The 22,987-nt window shown below is 55.5% G+C and overlaps 2 protein-coding genes across 7 annotated transcripts in view; both read left to right on the top strand.

Annotated features, from left to right (window-relative positions):
- Positions 1–980: 980 nt before the first annotated feature.
- GDPD2 (glycerophosphodiester phosphodiesterase domain containing 2) lies at positions 981–21,330 on the top strand. Of its 5 annotated transcripts, none has more exons than XM_077186052.1 (16): positions 981–1,084; positions 1,209–1,422; positions 11,981–12,129; positions 13,182–13,285; positions 13,358–13,451; positions 14,389–14,448; positions 14,792–14,890; positions 15,269–15,362; positions 15,773–15,918; positions 16,420–16,502; positions 17,013–17,163; positions 17,697–17,912; positions 18,788–18,939; positions 19,279–19,426; positions 19,642–19,724; positions 20,156–20,483. In XM_077186052.1, exons 3-16 carry the CDS (start codon positions 12,016–12,018, stop codon positions 20,280–20,282), a joined length of 1,671 nt encoding a protein of 556 aa, XP_077042167.1. In that variant the 5' UTR covers positions 981–1,084; positions 1,209–1,422; positions 11,981–12,015; the 3' UTR covers positions 20,283–20,483. The 5 variants fall into 5 exon arrangements, with proteins under 5 accessions (XP_077042167.1, XP_077042168.1, XP_077042169.1 ...); XM_054641503.2 differs by lacking the exons at positions 981–1,084; positions 1,209–1,422 and adding exons at positions 9,199–9,554; positions 20,489–21,330 and having other exon boundaries at positions 20,156–20,184; XM_077186053.1 differs by lacking the exon at positions 981–1,084 and having other exon boundaries at positions 1,191–1,422.
- A 139-nt stretch (positions 21,331–21,469) lies between these two features.
- DLG3 (discs large MAGUK scaffold protein 3) overlaps positions 21,470–22,987 on the top strand; it is a 78,919-nt gene continuing 77,401 nt past the window's right edge. The window contains exon 1 of one of the 2 annotated variants that reach the window (XM_054641320.2): positions 21,470–21,808. In XM_054641320.2, the coding sequence (XP_054497295.2) occupies positions 21,793–21,808 (16 nt within the window). In that variant the 5' untranslated portion in view covers positions 21,470–21,792. The remainder of the gene's footprint in view (positions 21,809–22,987) is intronic. The other variant, XM_077186046.1, reaches the window with a different exon arrangement.

Genomic DNA, 22,987 nt, shown 5'->3' with positions numbered 1-22,987 from the left:
GAACTTTGACACAAGACACTGGGGTAGGAAATTAAAGAGCAGAAAGAGCCATCTGGGTTACCAGTCCCCTGCCATTTAGGGAGCTACTCCAAATGCTTCATCCCTCTGGGGCTGAATGCAGCCACATTCCTGAAGTGACAAAATCACCTAATTTAGCATTATTTAGCATTTACAGTCAGGCTGTTACCTGCCACCTCTGCTTAAGTCACAACAGATAGAGAGTAAGTTTGGGTTTTCTGTGTTTGTGTTTTGGCATTTGGTGGGGGTGTTTGTTTTGTCATGTGTTTTATATAAACAGAAAACACAACACTTATCTAGGCTTCACACAACAGAAAAAACCTTCAGAAAAAAAAGTAATTAGAATATTCACAGAAATATTAATGGTCACATAACCAAGCTCTGTTAACCAAGTGACTAACACCCAGGGAGGCTCATTCAGAATTTAACAGAATATAAAACACCTACATCATGCACACAAAGTAGTGAAACATACATTATTACTTAAGTAAATCCTTCTAAACTGCTGACTATATGTTCATTAGCCAAGAGCCTGGATCTGAGAAGTTAAAACATCCTTGGCAAACACCCCCAACACTGCAGTGCCACACAACTCCATGTGGTCACAAGGCTCCAACAGCATCCATCTAAGCTTTGCAGTTTTATTCCTCATACCTTATCACCCAACTAAACCCCCCAGCAAACCTTAGGCACTGCTGCAACCCTGTTGGGGTTGGTTCATTTCAGATTCATCCTGAATGCATTCCCCTATGCTCTCCCTACCGTTTTTTAATTTGTTTTGCCAACCAGCATGTTGCGTCCTTCCATGCCAGACACCACATGTAAGTGCTGTCTCAAGTCCTTGCTCTACTTCTGTATAACCCTGCAGAAGCCACAAACAAAGCCTGACAGTGACAAAACAGCCCAAGTGCCAAGACAAGCCCTCCATGCTGAGCCAGGCACATTCTCAGCTCCTCACAGCCATCTGTCAGTAACTGCACCTGACAGGCAAGCAAGTGCAAGTACCTGAGGCAACAATCACCTTCCTCCCATAGCTGCACATTTCCTACAGCTCCACTGCAATGAGGTACAAGCTGTGGGGGTACCTCCAGTGACAGCTGCAAGTTTATGAGTGGCATTTTTCATCTCAACAGCCATTTCAGCCATTGAAGGTTCTCTCAGGGCTTGCTGTGTAACACTTTTTTTCCCAGGTGTGCTTCTTCTGCTCACAGTGCTGGAGTTCAGGATTTCAGGCAACAAACCCTCCCACTTCAGCATCACCCTGCAGTGATCAAGAAGGGAGATCACCCTCTGCATCAGCTTCACCAATTCCAAACCCATCACACCTTTGTAAGACATGGACCAGCCCAGTTCTGCCAAAGGAGAACAGAAATTCTGGGCACTCAAGCACCTTCTTCAGATAAGGTAAGCTCCAGAAACAGATCTCTGTGTAAGTACCTAACCCAGAAAGCACTACACAGACATGCCTACAGGTGCTCAGAGAGTATTAGTGCATGTGTGCTGCAACACAGGAGACAAGAACTACAAGTCTGGGTTTATTTCCTAATGCAAAATACATTCTGTTCTGGACACAGGATCAAATACTTCCTTGGGTTTTGGAGCAAAACCCAAAAAGAACTTGGAAAAACACACAAAAGGGTATTTTATCTCAAGCTACATTGTGAGGGAAAGCAGTTGGCACATTTTTTAAGTGCACAAGCTGTAACTGCATGAATTTGAATTATAATGAAGCTGGAAAAAAAAGGACTAAAGACAGATGCTGTTTTAAGTACATTACCTCCAAAGTTACTATTTAACTGGTCTTAATAACCTCTGAATAGGTGAAGCGTTTACTGACTCAAAAGCAAAACTATCTAAAAGCATGATATTATTATTCTATCATTATTTCAAATCATTAATTAAAACTTTATAGGAACAAGCTGGTGGGATTCCAACAGACCAGCTACCAAAAAAAAAAACAGCTTTCTACTATATTTTCTAGTGGTAACTCTTCATCAGAACAGCTCAGACACAATATCAAGCCTCTCCATGCTACCAACCCTTACACCTGAAAAAGCAGCAAGGATCTCCTACAGTGCAGTTTTCAGAGGATACAAACCATGAAAGGTTAAACTTGAAAATGCTATCCTCAGAACTGCACAAACCCCTTCAGCTGCCTGAGGCAGACACCTTTGCCCCTCAAAATAAGTATTTTGACCATAAATACTGCATACTGGAAACCACAGGCAGCCAAAAGCTAAGCCCCAGAGATACTGATTACACAGTAGCTCTAAGAAAATATAAAGAAAAATAATACAAATGCAGACCACTAGTTAGAAATCCCCCACAACCCTTTACACTAGTTAAAGGGTCAGAACAGAATTCACATGGTCATAACTAAAAGAGAGCAATTACAGAAACTCACAGTAAGCATCTATAACAGTTAGGTAGGAAAATGCATGCTAGACAGTACAAAATCCTTTCTTGTTTAAGAACCGTAATATTTTACATATATTAAATAAATCAGAAGAGCTTGTACCTAAAGATACTTACAGCTAGAAAAGACCTTAAAGAGGTACAAGACAATAAATCAAAAATAAAACCAGCAAGGAAATTATACTTAAAGTGGATAAATAAAATTTAACTGAGTATTCTAGACCCAAAACATTAGCTTTATAAATAAGAACTACCTCTCTTTGAGCAACAGCACATATTGACTTCACTATGACACAGCCACACCACCAACCACCTAAGGACATACAAATCCCACAACTCCACCACATTGCTGGCCACTCCCTAGCCAGGGCCCTTATATAAACCCACCCTTAGCACACTTCTGGAGGCTGCTCCTATAAATTTGGCAATGGCAAACAGCTGTTGCTTCCATACAGTAGAGAGTGTGAAACAAGGCGTTGCTTCTGCCTGGTAAGTGGGGCTGTTTTGGGCCTTTTCTTTATCTGGGGGCTTCTTTTTGTGGTTGTTTTGGGAGTTTTTTTCAGCTTCAGTTTTAATTTAGTTGTTTGCAGTTACTATAAAGCACAGAATATAGCTACATGTGTGAGGAATTGGTTTTTATAGAAGCATCTAATATAGTTAATTGTTTCTCTAAAGGCTGCAGGACAGGCTCTAATAGCTCTGCAAAGCTGTCTAATAGCAACAGCTTATGGTATTAAGAGAAAAAGCACAGTAGCACTGCAAGTACAGTGGGAGTATTAATGACTGCAGCACACTGTGACTCACAGAACTGCTACTCACCCTCAAATGAGCTTGCTGAGAACAAGTGATAGTAAAATGAGTGTGCAAGGGGGCTTTGTTCTCTGTGCCTGAATTTGCAGAGAGGATGGAATCCCATCAGTGGTAAGGCTCATAGGGGACCTGAAGGGACACTCCTTGGGCAAGGACCAACCTCAGCCAGGGTCTGTGGCAATGCTTTAATGCAAAGTAAGGTATTCTGTAGCTTGGGCTGTATCCTAACAGTTCCTCCTTATAGCTTGAGAGTTGAACTCTTTGTCAAGGACTTCAGCTCATTTTTGACACAAATGCTGCTGCAGGGTTTTATTCTGTCAGACAGCTGCTGGGTCCCCACTAATGCTGTAACAAAGTTTGTGGCTTCACAGTAACATCAGTGAGTGGTAATGGCTTCATGGGAGGCTTCTGAAACCATAAGGAGAGAAAGGCAGCTCAAGCAACAAATCAATTTTGTGTTCCACAGCATGACCTAACACAGTGATCTTGCAGCTGCTTTTACATGCTGAAAGGGGGGAAAATGCTGTTCTGCAGTAACTATAACTCTGAGCAGAAATTAGATGTGTGGCAGGAGCAAACACTCCACAGTAAAGGCTTATCCCAGTGCAAAAATAATGGTATGTCTTAAAATTAGTAAGTAAGCAAGCATTAAAAACCCTAACTACAAATGTTCTTGTAGTAGAGCAATGGCAGTAAGTGGCACATAAGCTGTTTTATTGACAGAGTAAATATTATATTTTTCCCAGAAAAAAGCCCACAAATATTGATCAGAAAATAACATAGACCACTAGTCAAATGCTTTTCCATGCAGAGCAGGTGAAACCAGATCTACAGAATATCAGTGTTGCCACATTCAGTAATTTATGCCTACAATTTAACTTCCAGTAAAGTTAATTATCCATATAAAGGAAATGGACTTACCAGAAAAAACAGTGGTGCTATAATTAAATTAGTTCACTTCCTCTGTATAGATTACACAAAACATAAAGATGTGCAGTTAAGATGTAAAATTGCATGTGAGTATAGCCTGTGAGCATACCTTCTGCTGCATCCTAAATTTAATACTTAAGATTTGCCAAGTTTGTTTTTCTGTGACTTCAGTTAAGTATGCAATAAGGCAATTAGGAAATGACAAATGATAAACATCTTCAAATTCTAAACTAGTTCAAGTTCCAAAAAGAAAGAGCTGCATGTGAACACAACCAAATATTTTGGTCCTTGAAATCATGAATGAAGCATGGCATGTGTTACAAGATATAACTATAAGAATCTGATAACTGATTTTTTTCTTTTAATGAAAGCAGGAGTTGCCTGTTTGAATTATTTTTTTCTCTTTAGATATGACATGACACTGCCTAAAAATTATTTCTGAACTATATTTTGTAGTATAAAATTTATTGAACATTTTAACTGTTGCTTATCCTGACAAGAAGGATGAGAGGCTGGACAGGACCCAGCCATGTGCACTCACAGCCCAGAAAGCCAAGAGTGTCCTGGGCTGCAGCAAAAGCCCTGTGGGCAGCAGGGGAGGGAGGGAGGGAGGGAGGGGATTCTGCCCCTCTGCTCCACTCTGGTCAGACCCCACCTGCAGTGCTGCCTCCAGCTCTGGGGTCCCCAGCACAGGAAGGACATGGAGCTGTTGGAGCGAGTCCAGAGGAGGCCACCAAGTTGATGAGAGGGATGGAACACCTCTCCCAGGAGGAAAGGCTGAGAGAGTTGGGTTGTTCAGCCTAGAGAAAAAAAACCATTTGGGCGATCTTATTGTGGCTTTCCAGTACCTGAAGGGAGCCCACAAGAAACCTGGAGAGGGGCTTCTCACAAGATCCTGGAGTGCCTGGACCAGGGTGAATGGCTTCAGACTGAAAGACAGCAGGTTTAGATTAGATGGCAGGGAGAATTTCTTCACTGTGAGGGTGGTGTGGCCCTGGCAGGTTGCCCAGAGAAGCTGTGGCTGCCCCATCCCTGGAAGAACTTGTCAGGTTAGGTAGGGCTCTGAACAACCTGCTCTAGTGGAAGGTGTCCCTGCCCCTGGCAGGAGGGTTGGAACTGGATGGTCTTTAATGGTCCAACTCAGGCCATTCTATGATTCTATGATCTACTGTGTTCTCTGTACCTTAATAAATCTCCATAAACCCTTGAGAGGTGTTGGATTCCTACCAAAACAGTGGGGCCAAACACGGCACTGGTGCAGTGCCCAAGCTGAGATCTGCTGTTACCCTATGGCTTGAACTCTAAACACTCCTTGGCATTTGATCCTCAGGGCTCCTGTCACTCATCTCAATTACAACAGTTAGTGATTAGCACTCCTGAAAATCTGCTCCATGCTGTTTTCAAGTACACAGGAAATTAAACCTTTAAGGACCACCCATGAAAAGTTTGGGTCAAGTGATTTGCCTTGTATCATACAAACTCTGTGATAAGAGCTGAAATAAGTACAGTCATCCACAGAGGTTTTTTCCTCCAGATGAATAATACTCTCACAATATGCATTCCTGAGCTCCTTAACTAAGCTCACTTCTGGAGGGAAAAAAATCTGATTCAAAGCTTGCTCACTACAGACTTTAATTCTTTATAAGCTTCTGGCCTTTAGGAAAAAAATTGAGACTACTGCCATGATCATACTGCCTCCCCCTAAGCAGGCAGTTTATTGTCTGATTAGTTCTTTCAAACAACTTAATTTCTTAATGTGCCTATGCAGGACAGCTTCAATATGTAGCAAAATCTATATTACTGCAGATTGACTTTAGATTAATGATGGAGATTGTTGCCTTGGTCTATCAGTTTATGTAGGTCTGCTACTAGCTGAGCTGGAAGCAGTCTGTGTCACTGGATTTTCAAGTGTTAACAGCAGAGAAATGGTGAAATGCTGAGGTTTTGTTGTCTATTACAAGGTGAAAGAGTGTGAAATAACATTAAACAAACCTGTATTGCCTTCTCCTTTTATTCCTGGTCCTGGGTCCTATAGGAGATTATGTGAAGGGAAAACATTCCCTAAAACTGTCCATCTTTAAAAGGAGTATTTCTTGTAGACTGTGTGCAGTATAGTGAAAAACAGAAGTAACTGAAATAATGGCTTGCCCTTTTTTCCTGAAAAAAAACTAGTTTGTGACCAGTTCAGTGGACAAACAGGTACCTAACAGGAAGCTATTAAGTCACTCACATGTGCTGAAAATACCTGTTCTACCCACCAAGTTTAGAGTCTAGGGAGATAACTTCATCTGCACTGTAATACACCAACATAACTTTCTCTGCTTATTTAGACCATTCCCCTCTGTGTTTTTAGCAGTTTGCCTTAATCTAAAAGAACACTCACAGATGAACTTTCTCAAGTGAAGGCAGGACACAAACTCCATTTACATCAATGCAACACTTGATGTTGTACCTGAGCTCATCCAACTGTGTCGACAGGAACATAATTTTCTGCCTTTTTCACAATTCTGATGCCTCTGACTTTGTAGTGAGACAGGTAGAGCTAAACCAGCTTGATTATACATTCTGGTTGTTAGCTTTAACCTGGCTCCTGGAGATCAGTCTCAGCTGGCAGGGATGTCAATGATGCCCATGTTTACGTCAGTCTGCTGGGTTTGGTGTCATGGCCCTGAGCTGAGCTCTGTCCTTTGGGTATCAAATCTGAGCTCAGCTCTGCACTTTGGGTGGCATCCCTGTCCTTTGGGTCACACCCATAAACTCAGTTCTGTCCATAGGGTCATACTCCCAGTTCAGCCCTGTCCTTTGGGTGGCATTCGTAGGCTCAGCCTTGTCCTTTGGGTCACACCTATAAGCTTGGCTTTGTCCTTTGGGTCACATTCCTGGGCACAGCTCTGTCCTGGGCTCAGCCCTGTCCTTTGGGTGGTATCCCCAGGCTCAGCCTGTCCTTTGGGTCACACCTGTGGGCCCAGCCCTGTCCTTTGGGTCACACCCATAAACTCAGTTCTGTCCATAGGATCACATCCCTGGTTCAGCCCTGTCCTTTGGGTCACACACCTGGGCTCAGCCCTGTCCTTGGGTAACACCCCCGGACTCAGCCCTGTCCTTTGGGTGGCATCCCTGGGCTCAGCCCTGTCCTTGGGTCACACCCCCGGACTCAGCCCTGTCCTTTGGGTCACAGCCCTGTCCTTTGGGTCACACCCCCGGGCTCATCCCTGTCCTTTGAGCTCAGCTGTGCCCTTTTGCACAGGCCGATCCTCAGGCACTCCCGCAGCAGCGCGGGCCGAGGTCGCCGTCTGGCGGCCAGGCCGCGGCAGTGCCCGCGCGGCTCTGGCAGCAGCCAGCATGGCTCCCGGCCCTCACAGGCAGCGCTACGAGGCCGCTGCCCGGGCCCAGCAAGGCTGCGTCCCGTGGGGGATCAGGACACGGCTCCGCTCGGCCCCAGCGCCGCTCCCGTCCCCTCAGCCCCGTGCCGGGCGGGAGGGGCCTCGCTGCCGCCCTCGTGTGGGCAGAGGCGGCGCTGCAGGCGCGCCCGGCGGTGCCCGGGGCCGGGGCTCCCTCGGCCGCACCGGGCCGGAGCGGCTCAGCTCCCCCGGGGCCAGGGATCCCTCGGCAGCGCCGGGCCGGAGCGGCTCGGCTCCCCCGGGGCCGGGGCTCCCTCGGCCGCGCCGGGCGGGAGCGGCTCGGCTCCCCCGGGGCCGGGGCTCCCTCGGCAGCGCCGGGCCGGAGCGGCTCGGCTCCCCCGGGGCCAGGGATCCCTCGGCAGCGTCGGGCCGGAGCGGCTCGGCTCCCCCGAGAAATGCGCTCCCTCCCGGTGCCGTCAGACTCGGGGAGTTGCCTGTCCCGCTGCTCTGTCTGCCCGTGGTGCCTCTTCCATAAGCTTTGCCTCACACTACTAAAATCCACAACTTTTTGTTGGATCTCCCGGAGCTCTACATCAACCTCCCCTCTTCCAGTACCTTCTTGGTCTCTTTATTCATTCTCGGTTTTCCCCTACACGCTGCCTAAGGTGTTTTTTGGCTTGAGTGATCCTTCACCTCACTTCAGCACTCACTAATTCATGTCCTCGAAACCTGCAATTCAATCCCTGACAGCCAACCTTCTCCCCCATAAAATGGGCTCTCTGCATCCCAGGGACTTTCCTGTGCCCACAGCTTTGCTCTTGGTGCAGCAGCGTGACTGACCCGTGTCAGAGTCAGCAGAACACATGGATGCAGGAGGTGAACCTCGCTGCCAAACTGCTCACGTCTGACAAAATCTGGGTGTGCAGGGCTGCTGGCTTGTCTGGGAGATATTCCTGGCCACTGCAATGCTTTCAGCTTACTCCTTTGGGTGCAGAGCAATGGGTGTTGCTGCACAAACCCTCCTGCGGTGCCCCAGACCCTCCACTGATAAGGCCTTAATCAGCACATTCCATGGAGCTGCCCAAGGAGTTGTGCCGAAGCTGTTAACAGTAGTGTGGGACAGGATCAGCTGAGCGCTGAGGCTCCTGCCTAAATTGGCGGTTGCTATGTCACTGCAGAATGCCATCACCTCCCTGTAAATCATCTTTCTCAGGTCCTCTGCAAGTGGCAGAAGACCAGAGGGGTCCCCTGAGATCACAGGCAATGACGGATCAATTCCATGACGCAGAAAAGTCTGAGTGCCCATCGTGCATCCTGGCTCAGCAGGAGCAGAGACCTGGAGCAGAGGGTAGGGGGGACAGCTATGCTGTGCCACAGAGAGGGAGGGGGAAGATGGAAGGCATCAGCCCATCCATCTTCAGCTGGCATCAGGCCTGTCTGGAGCCTCCTTTCATCTGCTGCTTTAGCAAAGTTCAGATGCACTCATTCGGAAGGATTTCTTTCGGCTCAAGGCAAGAAAAGCACTTTTACTTCTGTGCTTCTGCCTTCAAAGCATGCCCCGGTGTGTCCGCCGGGCCAGCCGCGGTGACCTGGGCTGTGTCTGTTCAGGCTTTCTCTGCCGGGAAGAGAAAAGTCTCCTTTTGTGCGAGGGGCTCCCAGAGCCCCTCTCTCAAAGGCGCGGCGATGCACGAAGCTCTGCCTCCATCTCCCGGGAGCTCTCCCTGGAGTCCGGCTCTGCCTGGACGTGGCCTGCCTGCAAACTCCTCCGCGCTGCGACGCGTGACGGCCCCGGGGCCCCTTCCCCCTCTCCTCGGGGCCCGCCCTGACCCCAGCCCGGCCCCCCGCTCCGCTCGGCTCGGCTCGGCTCCGCTCGCAGTCTGCCCGCCTCTGCCGGCCTGTGCGGACCTGCCGGGCCCGGGCACACCCAGCAGGGTGTGAGCACAGCAGCGGGAGCCGAGTGCTGGCACGCATGGGCCCGGGAGAGCCCAGCCCCGCGCTCACCTGGCCCGGCTGCGGGAGCCCGACATCAGCGGGGAGCAGGTACTTGGGGCTGCCCCGGCCCTGGGGATGCTGTCCTGGGCTGTCAGGCGGCATGGGGAGGGGGTGGAGGTCCCGGGAAGATGAGGGGGGAAGGAAGGGGGTTGCCCGTGTTGTTCCCACGCTCTGGAGAGCAGGAATGGGGAGCGCAGGACGGGCTGCCCGGGCATGAGTCTGAGAGTGGGGGAGCTGGGCCAGGCTGTGCTGCTCTTGCTATTTTGGGGTCATCCTATGCCCCGTGCTGAGCCCGTGTTCTGTCCTCCGTCCTAGGAGGAAAGGCAGCAGCGGGGTTGGGCACCAGCTCCTGTTAACCTGCCCGGTTGCACGCAGCCTGGGCTGGCTCAGCTCACTCCTCCAGGACAAGGGGATATTGATCTGCATATGGCCACCAGGTTGTCCTGTGCCAGCACAGAGGTGCTTGTGAGGCTACCAGCACACGCTGCCGTGTCAGTGACTGTGGAAATGGGTTTGTCAGCCCTTCAGATTCCCTGTGCCTCGCACACAAGGGCTGAGTGTGCAGTGGAGGTTGTTTGGTGGGAGTAAAGGAGGGTCCTTCCAGCCATGATGGAACCCCAGCTCCCGCTGTGCTGCTCTCCCACTGCAGCTGGAGCAGAAGCTGAGCAGGTCTGTTGTGTGCCTGTCCCTGCTCTGTCTGGGATGTGTGCCCTGCCATAACCATTGATGCTGCTGCTGCAGTCACATTCTGAGCTGGACAACAGGGTGGCTCCAAACCCTCCCAACAGCACCATTGGGGCAGATTTGTGACCAGTCCTGTGCCACTCTCTGCCAAGCTCGTCTTGGCAGCAGCAGTGCCTTGGAGCAGCTGAGCTGCAGCTGGTGCCCACAGCCACTCCTCCTGTACTGTGTACCCTGCGTGGGAGCCTGCCAGGAGCTGCTGGCACCAGTGCCCTGCCCATGTGAGCAGTGACAGGGGACAGGGTGTCTCCAAGGGAAGGCTGGCTGAGCCCACTGGTGGAAGTGGTGACTGCTTCTGGTGACAGCAGGGGTATGACCCATGGCATCCCTTGTGTTAAGGCTGATCCCTCAGTGCCATCACTGAGCAGGTCACAGCTGCTGGTCTGGTGCCTGGAAGGTGGAGGGGGCAGCAGATGTGGGGCTCTGTTTTGCTGCTCATCACCCTCTGTGCCTTGGCTGGCTGGACCTGCTGATGGCAGCCCCCAGACATGCCCCAGCCTGCAGAAGCTGCCTGGCCAGGGATGGGGTCCTGCTCTCAGGGTGCTGCCTGCCTGTGTCTGACCCTGTGCTCTGTGTGGGTGCTGGAGCAGGCTCTGCACCCCGGCCCTGGACACCCCCATGGGGTGGTATTTAGGAGCAAGGTGATGGGCTGGGGTGCTGCCCTGTTCCAGGGGCAGACCAGGCTGGGCATGGCAGAGCTGCTCTGGCCTGGCTGGCTGGGAGGAGCTGGGCTAGCTCTGCTCCCTCTGTCCACAGCCCAGACTGGAATGGGACACAGCTCTGTGAGGCACTCCAGCACTGGAGGGGATGTGGCTGGGAGGAAGGATGTGGTCAGCTGGCTCTCATGCCTGGCTCAGTGGTCACAGTGAAATGAGAGCCAGGCTTAATCTGCAGGGTGATAGTGTTGCATAGTGAGCCTGGGGGAGGTTGGGGTGAGGAGGAGCAGCTCCACAGCAGCACAAGCAATAGTAAAGATGGGATTTCTCTGGATGGATCGAGGAAGACCTTGTTTTGGGCTCCCTGCTTCTTTCAGCCAAGCACCGGGAATCTGGAGATCACAGCAAAGCATCCTGGCTCTGTTCCCTTGCCAGCCTTGGGAACTCAGTGGTGGCCCTGCCCTGGAGGATCTCTGTGACTGTAGAAATGGGTTCCCCACAAGCACTTGGACCAAAGCCATCCAGTGCCTGCTCAGCTGCAGCTCTCCAGCCACATTTGGGATTCCTTGGTGTGCAGGTTGAGCTCAGGGGCTGCCAGGATGGTGCTGCAGCAGCAAGGACCAGGACTTAGGGATCAGAACAGGAACTTCCCAGGCCATGGCATGGCACTGGACAGTCCTTGCAGGTGGGGAAGCCTGCGTGCAGTGGTGCTGTCACTCTGGCTGGCTGGCTAGGCTGCTTGCCCCTGGAGGCTGCACAGTGGTCCTGGCTCCCAGGCAGTGCTGAGCCCTGGGCTGGGGAGCAGGCCCTGCTCCCTGCCAGCTCCAGGCTTGTTGCAGCTTGTTGGGTGAAGGGTCCCAGCACAGCCTGCTGAACAGGTTGGGCTGCATCCTGAGCTGCTTCTTCCCCTGGCACCGTGCCTTGTCCGGGGACACAACCAGCAGCCCCACTATGTCCCAGCACTCTGGGCCACCTGCCAGGGTACCTGGACACAAAATGCCTCAGTGCTGCATCCCCACGGGGTGGGGGCAGTGTGCTGGGAGATCTGTGCCAATGCACTGTGTGTATCCCCCACAGGACACCTGACCTTGGCTCTGGCACAGTCTGCTGCTATGGCAGACCCCCCTGGATGCTGCTCCACCTGTGCCACCTGCCTGCTCTGCCCCTACAGCTGCCAGTGGATCACTGCCAAGAAGGAGAAGAGGAAGGGCCTGAGAACCACCAAGGTGATACCTGAGTAATGCTGAGCTGGGGTTTGCCAGCCCCTTTGTGGGAGTCTCAGAGTGCTGGCTGGGGTGGGGAAGGGCTCTGGCTGGGATGCTCAGCCCAGACACTGAGCTGCTGACCTCTTGCTGCTGCTCCTGCTTCCCAGGGCCAAGCCCCAGGAAAGCTGGGGTGCTACCTGGCACCCTCACTGCCCAGGAACTGCCCCGGCCTGGAGCAGTGAGAGGGTGAGCTGTGCTCCTGCTGGGTGACAAGAGGGGTAGAGCAGCATTAGCGTGCTCTGCAGTGGGGCTTGCACGTGCCTGGGGCAGAGCAGAGCCCTAGGGCTGAGCTGGCAAGCAGGTCCCGGGGCACCTGGCCAGGCACGTGGGAGACACAGTTCCTGGGCTGGGTGTGGCCCCACCAGGAGGGTGTCCCCAGCAATTTGTAGCCTGGGAGTGGTGAGGCCCTGGGATCCTCTGAGGTCTCCGACTCCCATGGGTGTGGCTCTGCTGCGGCTTGTCCCGTCTTGCCTGGAATGTACAAATAAGTCCGAGTTGCTAGGTGTCCCTCTGGCACCTGTGGCACCCCTCACCTCCCCCACACACCTGGCACTGGTGGCTGTGGACAGTGTAGCTGGAGCCAGCCTGCAGACTCGCCGCTGCAAGGGCAGTTCTGAGGCCCTGCACTGCTCTCTGCCCAGCTCACAGATCGTGCAGCTAGAAGGGAATGGGACCTGGCTCCCCGCCCCTTCTTGCGTCCAAAGTCCCAGCCTGTTCCCATGGAGTGCTGCATGGGAAAGGGGGCAGTCTTGCCCCAGGGACAGAGCCTCCTCAGCCTGGCAGAGGCAGATTTTTAGTTTGTTGTAGGACATGCTGATCCATCTTTCTGCAGCGTGGGTCCTGCCAGGGTAGCTCTGGTCCCTCTCCATGGGGCAGCTCAGTGCCTGGACCCCTGGGCCATTCCTGCTGTGACCCCCCTGCTGCTGGCTGGGTGATACCCAGGGGTCTCAGCAACCTGCCTGGGGGCTAAGAGCCCTGAGGGTACGTGTATAACTCTCATCTCTGGCTTTCAGTATGACTGCAGCTGGTTCCTTTTCCTCTTCTGCGTCTTCCTCTTCACCCTGGTGTGGCTCTACTTCGCTATCATCATCCTCAATGATTTCCACAACTTCAATGAGTGAGTAGGATCTATATCCAGCCTTGTTCCCCACATCACCCCTGCCCCTCTGACCTTCCCCTTTGCTGGCAGATTCATCTTCAGGCAGAAGAAGCTGTGGCTAGACTGGTCCCTGGTGCTGCTCATAGCTACAGCCGTGCTGATCAGCTACTCGTCTGTGCTGCTGGTGAGCCCTCCTGACCCTGCTGGGCTGGGGGAATGGGGCTGTGCTGAGCCCAGGCTGCCCTGAGCTGGGGGAGTGGGGCTGTGCTGAACCCAGGCTGCCCTGAGCTGGGGGAATGGGGCTGTGCTGAGCCCAGGCTGCCCTGAGCCGGGGGAGTGGGGTTGTGCTGAGCCCAGGCTGCCCTGAGCTGGGGGAATGGGGCTGTGCTGAGCCCAGGCTGCCCTGAGCTGAGGGAATGGGCTGTGCTGAGCACAAGCTGCCCTGAGCCAGGGGAATGGGGCTGTGCTGAACACAGGCTGCCCTGAGCTGGGGGAATGGGGCTGTGCTGAGCACAAGCTGCCCTGAGCCAGGGGAATGGGGCTGTGCTGAACACAAGCTGCCCTGAGCCAGGGGAATGGGGCTGTGCTGAGCCCAGGCTGCCCTGAGCCAGGGGAATGGGCTGTGCTGAGCACAAGCTGCCCTGAGCTGGGGGAATGGGGCTGTGCTGAGCCCAGGCTGCCCTGAGCTGGGGGAATGGGGCTGTGCTGAGCCCAGGCTGCCCTGAGCTGGGGGAATGGGGCTGTGCTGAGCACAAGCTGCCCTGAGCTGGGGGAATGGGGCTGTGCTGAGCACAGGCTGCCCTGAGCTGGGGGAATGGGGCTGTGCTGAGCACAGGCTGCCCTGAGCTGGGGGAATGGGGCTGTGCTGAGCACAGGCTGCCCTGAGCTGGGGGAATGGGGCTGTGCTGAGCACAGGCTGCCCTGAGCTGGGGGAATGGGGCTGTGCTGAGCACAGGCTGCCCTGAGCTGGGAGGAGCCTGCAGCATCTGGGGCCAGGTCAGCCTGAGCACGGGCAGAGCCCCTGCCTGTGCAGGAGCCCGAGCTTCTGTGGCTGAATCCCGTGCCCTGTGAGGGGTGAGGTGTGGGGCACAGGCCAGTCTGACAGCTCCTTGCCCTTGCAGGTCCTCGCTCTGTGCTTGCAGCTCTGTGGCCAGCCCTTGAAGCTACACTGGGTGCACAAGGTGAGAGAATGGAGGTGCAGGGAGATGGTGCTTGCCCTGGCTGCCCTTGCACCTTCAGAAGCTGGGACCAGCCTGCTGGGGCTGTGCATGGCTGCTGTGACCCCATGGAGTGGCTATGTGTCCCTGCTGACCGGGGCTGCAGGTGTCAGTTCCTCAGCCACATGTCTCTGGGATGGGAATATTCCCAGTGCTCAGAGCATGGAGCACAGAGCTCAGCTGCAAACCCAGATGGGGGAAATGGGGATCAGGGCTGGGAGGGGTTCATAAGGAAGGGATGAGGAGGACTCTGCCTGGCCTGCAAGGTGCTGTGTGCTCCCCTAACTGCCCTGTGCGTGCCCCACAGGTCCTGCTGGTCCTGACTGTCCTGGTGGTGGCTGCAGCCTTCACAGGCCTGGGAATAAAGTGGGCAGAGGAGTGGAAAAGTGCATGGATCTCCCTGCAGGTGAGTCACCTCGATAGCAGGGACTCCCCTGCTGTACCCAGAGCCTGACCTTGAGCTCAAGGGTGCTGACTGAAGTCCCCAGCACGGCTGCATGCACTGGGGGTGAATTCCCTGCCCTTGACTTCTGCTGCCTGGCCAGGCAAGGTGCTCCTTCTGCCCCTGCAGTCCTGCCTGGAGCAGCTGCCAGCAGACTGATGAATGGTGGCTGGACCAGAGCAGGGAGTCTGTTCTGTATCTCAGGAGCCTGTCCCTCCCTCCCGGCACTGTGGATCTTCCAGCAGCACTGGCTGCAGGGGCAGATCCCTGGCATTGGGGCATTTGTATTTTGGGGACAGGCACTGCTGCTGGCTGACACCCTGTGGTTTTTTGCCTCCCCAGGCAACAGGTCCCTTCCTGCACATTGGAGCTGTGGGGGGAATGACACTCCTTGCCTGGCCCCTGGCCAGCTTCATCTACCGCACCCGCAGCACAGGTAACCCCTCTGAGCTCTCCACTTGTCCCCTTGACTGGTGCCCTGTGTCCTGCCACCCAGCTGAGCAGCACTGGTGGCAGAGTGGTGCTCAGGGAGCAGCAGTGCAGTAGTGGGAGCAGGTCTCCAGTGTGGCAGTAATGCCTGCTCTTGCTGGTTTCTCATGACCAGCCCTTGTTGCAGCTTCAGCCCTCCCTGCTTTGCAGCTGAACAAGGCTACAGGTGGCAGAGTGCTGCAGAAGTGCTGAGTTGGGCAAGGGCCAGGAGTAAATCCACAGTGTTCCTGAGGCTGAGGGTGCAATGTTTGACCTAGGGCAATGACAGGTTAATGCCAGGTGAAGCAGTCTTGGCTTATTCTTAGTGACCTGCAAAATACTTCCCCTGTACCTCATAACTTCTGTCTGTGCCTGCAGGTCTCAGGGTGTTTGTGCTGCTTCTGTACTGTGCAGCAATGATTGCACTCTACCTGGCTCCCTTAGGAATCACCTCCCCTTGCATCATGGAGGAGAACCAGCTGCCCCCCAAGCCAGCCCTAGTTGGCCATCGAGGAGCACCCATGGTGAGTGACCAGCACCCTGGCAGTGGTCAGGGTGGATGGGGCAGGCTGCTCCACTAGGAAAAGCCAGGCTGGGCCTGGCTGTGGGGCACAGATCCTTGTGGCCACAGGCCTGGACAAGCTCTGGCCAGCCCAGAACAGTGGTATCCCCACAGCAGCCAGGGCAGCTCAGGCTTGGAGGTTGGGTGAGGAGCACAGGGTGAGGAGGGGATGCAGCAGCTGCAGGACAGAGCTGCTGCCCAAGCACTGCTGGACCAGGAGTGTGCAACTCCCAGCAGAAAGCCTGGCTGTGTAGGGGAGGCTCCTGTGGGCTGGGGAGCAGGGACCAGGCAGGCTCTGCCTGTCTACCCCCAGGTCCTTTTCCACCCCCCACCACACCCAGGTCACCCCAGGCTCATTGTGGCTGCCCTAGAGCCCAGCCAAGCTGCTGGGTGCATCCAGACAGGATGAGTGCCTGCCCCATCCTGCCCATGCTCCCTGCACTAACACCATTCCTCTTTCCAGCTGGCCCCCGAGAACACCCTCATGTCACTGCGCAAGGCAGTGGACTGTGATGTGCAAGTCTTTGAGACAGACGTCATGGTGAGGTAAAGGGGCTCAGAGGGAGGAAGGGGCCTGTGTATCCTGGGATGTCACCTCCCACAGGGAGCATTCTGGAAGACACCTGGAGGACTGATATAGCCTGCATTTGGAGGCAGCCCTGTTCAAAGGGCTCTGCCACTCCCACCTTCCCAGTATGGGACAGGCTCCAGCTTGGTGTCCCAATGATCTGGGAGAGGTACTGGGTTTCTGTCCTCCCCATGCAGATTGCCTTCTGGGGAGGGAGGCTCCATCAGGGAAGGGGTACTGCTTGGAAAACAGACCCTGGCTCCAGTTCATCTCATGCAATCCTGTTATTGGGACAGCCCTTTCAGAGAGCAAGGAACTACTGGGTCGGTGGCTTGGTCTCTAGGTGCACATTTTTGTGTAAAGGGCCACAAGTAGAATAAGGGTGGGGGTTACTCTGGCAGGTGGCTGGGAGGGGGTAGAAATTCCAGGGCAGGGATAGGAGACAAACAGCTTACAACACATGGCTTTCCTCTGTGCTCCTTTGCCAGTGCTGACGGGGTCCCATTCCTCATGCATGACGAGGAGCTCACCAGGACCACCAACGTGCAGACTGTGTTCCCTGAGAGAGCTGCCCTGAACAGCACTGCCTTCAACTGGACAGACCTCCAGCAGCTGGATGCTGGCAGCTGGTTTCTGGAGGTCAGGAATATCCTTAGGGTGGCTGGTGAGGAATGGGTGCATTTTTGGGTGAAGCATTAGCCCTGCCCTGGGGCTCCAGAACCTTTCCTGGTCCTAGCAGACACCTGGACAGGGTGCAGAAACATGCACAAATCCCTTGGGTGTAGTTATGCCCCAAGCTGGGGTTTGTTCTGACTCCTCAGCTGAGTCATGGAGGAGGCTGCTTTCAGAGGGGATGTCTCATGTTTGCTCTGAGCTGCACAGCCTGCCTGGGCTTGAAGGCAGCTGTGGCCAGGCTCTTCCCAAAAGGTGACTAACTACTGCTGAGCAGCTTTGAATGCCCACAGGCGCTGGGGCTGCTTGAATTCTGTTGTTAGTGGGGAGAAGGGTACAGGTGCCGATGGATGTGAACAGGGAGGTTCCCTGTGCCTGTCTGCACTGGAGAACACATGGAGAGGCCAGTGTAGGAAACTGAGTCCCCTAGGCACCAGTTTGGGATGTGGAAGCTGCCAGGTGATCTGCCTATGATGACTGCCCCCCTCTCACCCTTGCAGCGGAGGCCATTTCCCACGGTGCAGAGCCTTTCTCCTGATGATCGGCAGGAGGCAGCTGAACAGAGGATCCCGTCCCTGGAACAGGCTCTAGAGGCAGCCAAGCACAGCAACATCTCCATCATGTTTGACCTTCGGCCTGAGAACCACAGTGACTACCAGAACTTTGTCAATGTCACCCTGGGAGTGATATTACAGTCAGGCATCCCACTGCAGCAGGTGAGCTGGTCACCACCCCACCCCTGCCAGGCCCTGCTGTCACACCCCTGCCGTGGTGGGAGGTGCCCTGCCAGCGACACTGACCATCCCTGACACCCCATGCACCCCATATGTGATCCCTGCTGGGCAGCCCTGCCCACGTGTGGGGTTCTCTAGCTGGGAGAAGTTACCAATAATTAGGGTTTGATGCCTACAGCTTCAGACTCCTCCAAATACTCCAGACCCCTCCAAATACTTTGGTTTCCCAAGCACTGGCCACCCTGGTGTGTAAACAATGACTCAGGCAAGGGAGGAGACCAACACTGCCAGCATGAGCAGGAGTACAATGCTGAGGCTTTCACCTCCCCACACTCCACCACACCTCTCCCTGCAGCTCTGGGACTCCTGCTGCACCCTCCTGTGCTCCCTTTATGCTTCCTCCAACCCCTGCAGCACAGGATATGTGCTGCCCTCAGGGGACAAATCAGCATTCAAATCACGTTGCTTGGCCTTTTGGGAATGCAGAGCAGGAGGGGACATAGAAAAGACTTGTACTATAGTGGTGATCCGAGGTGCATTCTTGCGGCAGAGCTGAGGATAAATGGATTCACTTCTTGAGCCATTCAAAGACCCAGAAAGGACTTAACTGTTGCAGATTTCCTAGGCTGGAACTGCTTTCCTCCCTTCAGTGGGACCTGTGCTTATTTCTTGGCTGGGGCAAGCTCTTAGGAAACTGTCCTGGCTGAGATCCTCATGGAAGAGCTGAGCATGGAGACAGGGGCAGGAAGCAGCTGTCTAAGCAGGCCACATGGGCCTGAACCTGCGAGGGAATATTGCAAGAGAGCAAACTCTCTGGAGCACCTCTCCTCTGCACGTGCTCTCTGGCTCTTTCCTAGGTCCTCTGGCTTCCAGATGGGTTCAGGGAAGATGTCAAACAGCAGGCCCCAGGTGTCCGGCACGTCTATGGCCGAAAGAGGGTCGAGAATGAGAAGGAGCCAGTGCTGCATGTCAATCTGCCCTACCAGGACATGAGCTCTGAGGAGATCAGGTGAGAACACTTTGTCCAAGTACCTGGGAGCTGAGGGGGTCTGGGGACTGTCCCAGGGGCCAGCAGAGGTGAGAGTGCCAAGTACTGGGGTGCTTCTGGGAAGAGCTGGGAGTGTGCCTTGTGAAAAAGCATCCCCATCAGGCAGGGCTGGTGCAGAGGATGGAGCTGGCTGCAATCCTCTGCCCTGCCAGCAAATCTGCCCTGGGTGTGCATCTCCAGACAGTTGCTCCATGTGCTGCAAATGCTGGATCATATCCCAAATGTACAGCCCCCTCTGGCTGTGCAGAGTGTGGTGGCACCCTGCTGTCTGCTACCCTGACCAGGGCTGTCCCCACACAGGCAGTACCGCCAGGACAACATCTCTGTCAACTTGTACGTGGTGAACCAGCCCTGGCTCTTCTCCGTGCTGTGGTGCTCAGGGGTGAGCTCTGTCACCACCAACGCCTGCCAGGTGCTGAAGGAGATGGAACACCCCATCTGGCTGCTGGTAAGTGACCCCTGAATCCTTCACCTGCCCCGCAGCCCTGTGTCCCAGGCACCTGTGGGTCCTGTGCAGCTGCCTGGAGGGTGACCTCTGCTCACTGCTGTACTGGCATGGCAGCATGTGACCCTGTAGATGGGACTGGTGGTACAGGAGGCAGGGCTGTGCCACGGCGCACCACCCCTAGCTGGTGTTCAGTGGCTTGTCTCGTTGTCTTGCAGCCCAGCAGCACATACTTCATGATCTGGATCGTTGTAGACTGTGTTTCCTTCCTTATCATCATCTGGGCCTTCGTCCTGATGAAGTAGGTTTGATCCCTTTCCCCCTCCCGAGGCAGCTCTGTTGGGGGAGGCTGTAGTGTGCCCTGGGTGGCTGGTGCAGACCCAAACCTGCTGCCACCCCTCTCTGGACTCAGATCCTGGGGGGGTGCTCTCCTGTCTGAATAAGACAGAAGTGTGTGGGAGCAATTTTCATCTCCAAGCTGCAGCTAAAAGCCTGCCCTGGCCCTGTCTCAAGCTGGATGCCTTAGTTCAGACTTGCTAACCCACTCTGCACCCCAGGGCTTGGTGGGCTGAGGCTGGGGGCTCCTGCTCCCGTCCTTTTTCCCGGTGCTGCAGGCACTGAGAGCAGTTCCCTCTTGGACTGCGGGGCCCCAGAGCCTCCAGCTGGCAGCTCAGGGGAGGGCACGGTGAGACCAGACTTGCATGCTAACATGGATCCTGTTCCATCTCCTAGGAAATGTTCCCGCAGGAGACGGCCAGCGGGTGAGTGCGCACGGAGCGGGAGCTTCCCTCCCTTGGAGCCAGGCTCTGCCTCTGGGACTCTCCCTGACAAGCAGGCAGCTTTCCCCAGCCAAACGTGACGGAGTGGTTTGGGATGGCTGGGGGAGGGAAGGGAATCCCAGCCCAGGGAGTTCCTCCTGTCCTGCCCTTAACAAGCAGCCTTGTGGGACAGCACTGGGGAATCCCACATTTCCCGAATATCCTCAAACCTGCTTTTCAGGCTGCTCCGCCTGTCGCTGCGGGATGGTGGCTGCCCACAATAAATGATTTTTCTCTGTCTCCTCAGAGTCTGAGACGGATGTGCTACTCACAAAGATCAACAGCTTGATGCAAGAGTGACGCCCGTGTCAGCTGTGGGGAAGGGCAGCCAGAGCCCTGCACAGCTCAGGCAGGGAGCACTCCTCAGGCCAGCCCCGAGGCTCCTTTCCTCCGAGCCTCCCTTCTACCGCGGCCTTCCTGGCTCCTTTCATGGTGCACAGCTGCCCTCAGCTGAAAAGACTTGGAACTGAGTTCTCATTGCCTACTAGCAGCGAGGAACTAAAGCTTTGCAGGGGTGGCCTAGGGGCAGAATATTTATCCAGCGGTGCTGGAGCTGAGACCTCTCCCTCGGGGTTTGGACAGGAGCGGGGATTTGGGTCGCTGTTTGGTGCAGGGGAAGGGCTGTCTCTGCCTGTTGTCAGCAGCTCTGCAGCCAGGGATGGGACACCTGGTTTAAGGGCTGTTCCCCTGGGGGCTACTCTGTCCCATGGCTTGAGGAATAGGAAGAGGGATGTGGAGTGGCTTTTCAAAGGACAAAGGGAAAGCAGAGTTCTTCACCCTCCCATCCTGGACATAAATCCTGTCCCTACTGCTGCTGGGTTCATCTTCACGGGACAAGGTCCTGGCGTTCCGTGCAGCAGTTAATGCCTGTTGCTCGGGGAAGAGAAGGAGCAGGGCTGGGGGTGGTGGGTGTCAGGGGCTGGCAGGACCGCGCTCACGCTCCTGCTGCCGCTCCAGGGCAGCAGAGGGAGCGGTGGGACTCGGCATCGGTCACGTTGCAGCAGGGCCTTGAACAGGGAGAGGGGTACCGTGTCAGTTTGACTTGTTGCTGTCTATTTTTGTCAATAAAGCAGAGGAGCGGCAGACAGAGCCCGAAGGGGTGCGGCGGGCACGCCTGCGTCCTCCCTTCCGCACCTTTCCCTGCCGGCGGCGCTGCCGGCCCGGAGAAGGAGCCGGCGCAGCCCGGACGGTACCGGCCCGGGGCGGGCTCCCTCCGCGGCGCCTCCGTGCCACCCACGGCCGGCGCGGGGAACCGGCGGGGCCCTCCGCAGCGGGCAGCGAGGGGAGGCCGAGCGGGGCGCGGCTCCCGGGGCGCAGGCCGAGCCTGCCCGCGGCCCGGCGGGCTCGGAGCGGCGGTGGCGGTGGCGGGGCGCTCCCGCGGGCGGTGCCCGGAGCTCGGAGCGGCGGTGGCGGGGCGCTCCCGGAGGCGGTGCCCGCGGCCGGGGGGCGGCTCCGGCCGGCCCGGGCGGGGCGGGGCAGGGCGGGGCGGGCGGCGGCTGGGCCGCTCGCGGGCTGGCACGGAGCGGAGCGGCCGTCGGCCACGGCGGAGCGATGATCCGCCGGGAAGGTAAGGAGAGCACTGCCCGGCCCTGCCCGCCGCGCCGGGGCACCGCGGCCCCGCGCTCAACAAGTGTCTGCCTCGCCGGGACCGGCGCTGGGACCGCGCCCGGTGCTCCGCGCTCCTGCCGGGCACCTCCCGCCCTCGCTCACCAGCACGGGCGGCCGTGCGAGGCAGGGTTAAGACCCGAGGACTGGGCGCTCTCGCTCCACGCCCTGCTCGGGCTGTGGACACGTTGTGCTGCCGTGGCTCAGAGTGGGTGGCCGGGGGATGCTCTGCTTGCGGATCCCTTGCGTGCTGCGGGGAGGAAGGAGAGCGGCCATGGGGGTTTAGGCTCTGCCAGAAGGGATTTCCTGTACGTGGGACTTGCATGCACCTTGAGGCACGTGGAGGTGGGCCCTGGACACCATGTGCCATTTCTTGGGAGCTGTAGGAAGGGTCCTGTGGTCCCCCTGCCACGCTGGGTGCACAGCACTTGCCCAGATCGGGAGCCAGCAGTGCCCTGCTGCAGCTGGCTGTCACCCTGTATGGGTGGCCAGCAGTGCCCTGCTGCAGCTGGCTGTCACCCTGTACGGGTGGCCAGCAGTGCCCTGCTGCAGCTGGCTGTCACCAGGTATGGGTGGCCAGCAGTGCCCTGCTGCAGATGGCTGTCCCCAGGTATGGGTGGCCAGCAGTGCCCTGCTGCAGCTGGCTGTCACCAGGTATGGGTGGCCAGCAGTGCCCTGCTGCAGATGGCTGTCACCAGGTATGGGTGGCTGGCAGCACAGGGGTCAGCATGGTGCCTGCTGCTCTTGCCACACAGCCTGGGCTGTGGTGGGAAGTTTACTCCATGTTCGCAATCTTTGTGTCCTGGTGTGGTGGCCCCAGCTCTCCACGAGCTTCTTTAGTTCTGCTGATAAGTCAGGAATGACCAGGCAGTGACATCTCAGCCCTGCTGATGGTATGCTGGGCAGTGTCTGAAGCCACTGTTTAATCTTGCAGAAAAGGAAGCTCTTAGTAATAGGGTTAGGATTGCCACAAAGCTCAGGGAAGTCCCTGCTTTTCCTGGAGCAAGTGTGGAGCCCAGCTCCAAGTCAAAGCTGTTCATGCTTCCCCAGACTCCTTTCCCTGTTCTGCTCCCACGATGAGTCGGTGTGGGCTGGTGACACAGGCAGGAGGACCCCCTTTCCCTTTCAGCCGAGGAGAAGC

The sequence above is a fragment of the Agelaius phoeniceus genome, chromosome 14 (genome assembly GCF_051311805.1).
Source record: "Agelaius phoeniceus isolate bAgePho1 chromosome 14, bAgePho1.hap1, whole genome shotgun sequence".
Classification (NCBI taxonomy): Eukaryota; Metazoa; Chordata; class Aves; order Passeriformes; family Icteridae; genus Agelaius; species Agelaius phoeniceus.
This window is presented reverse-complemented; position numbering and strand designations above follow the sequence as displayed.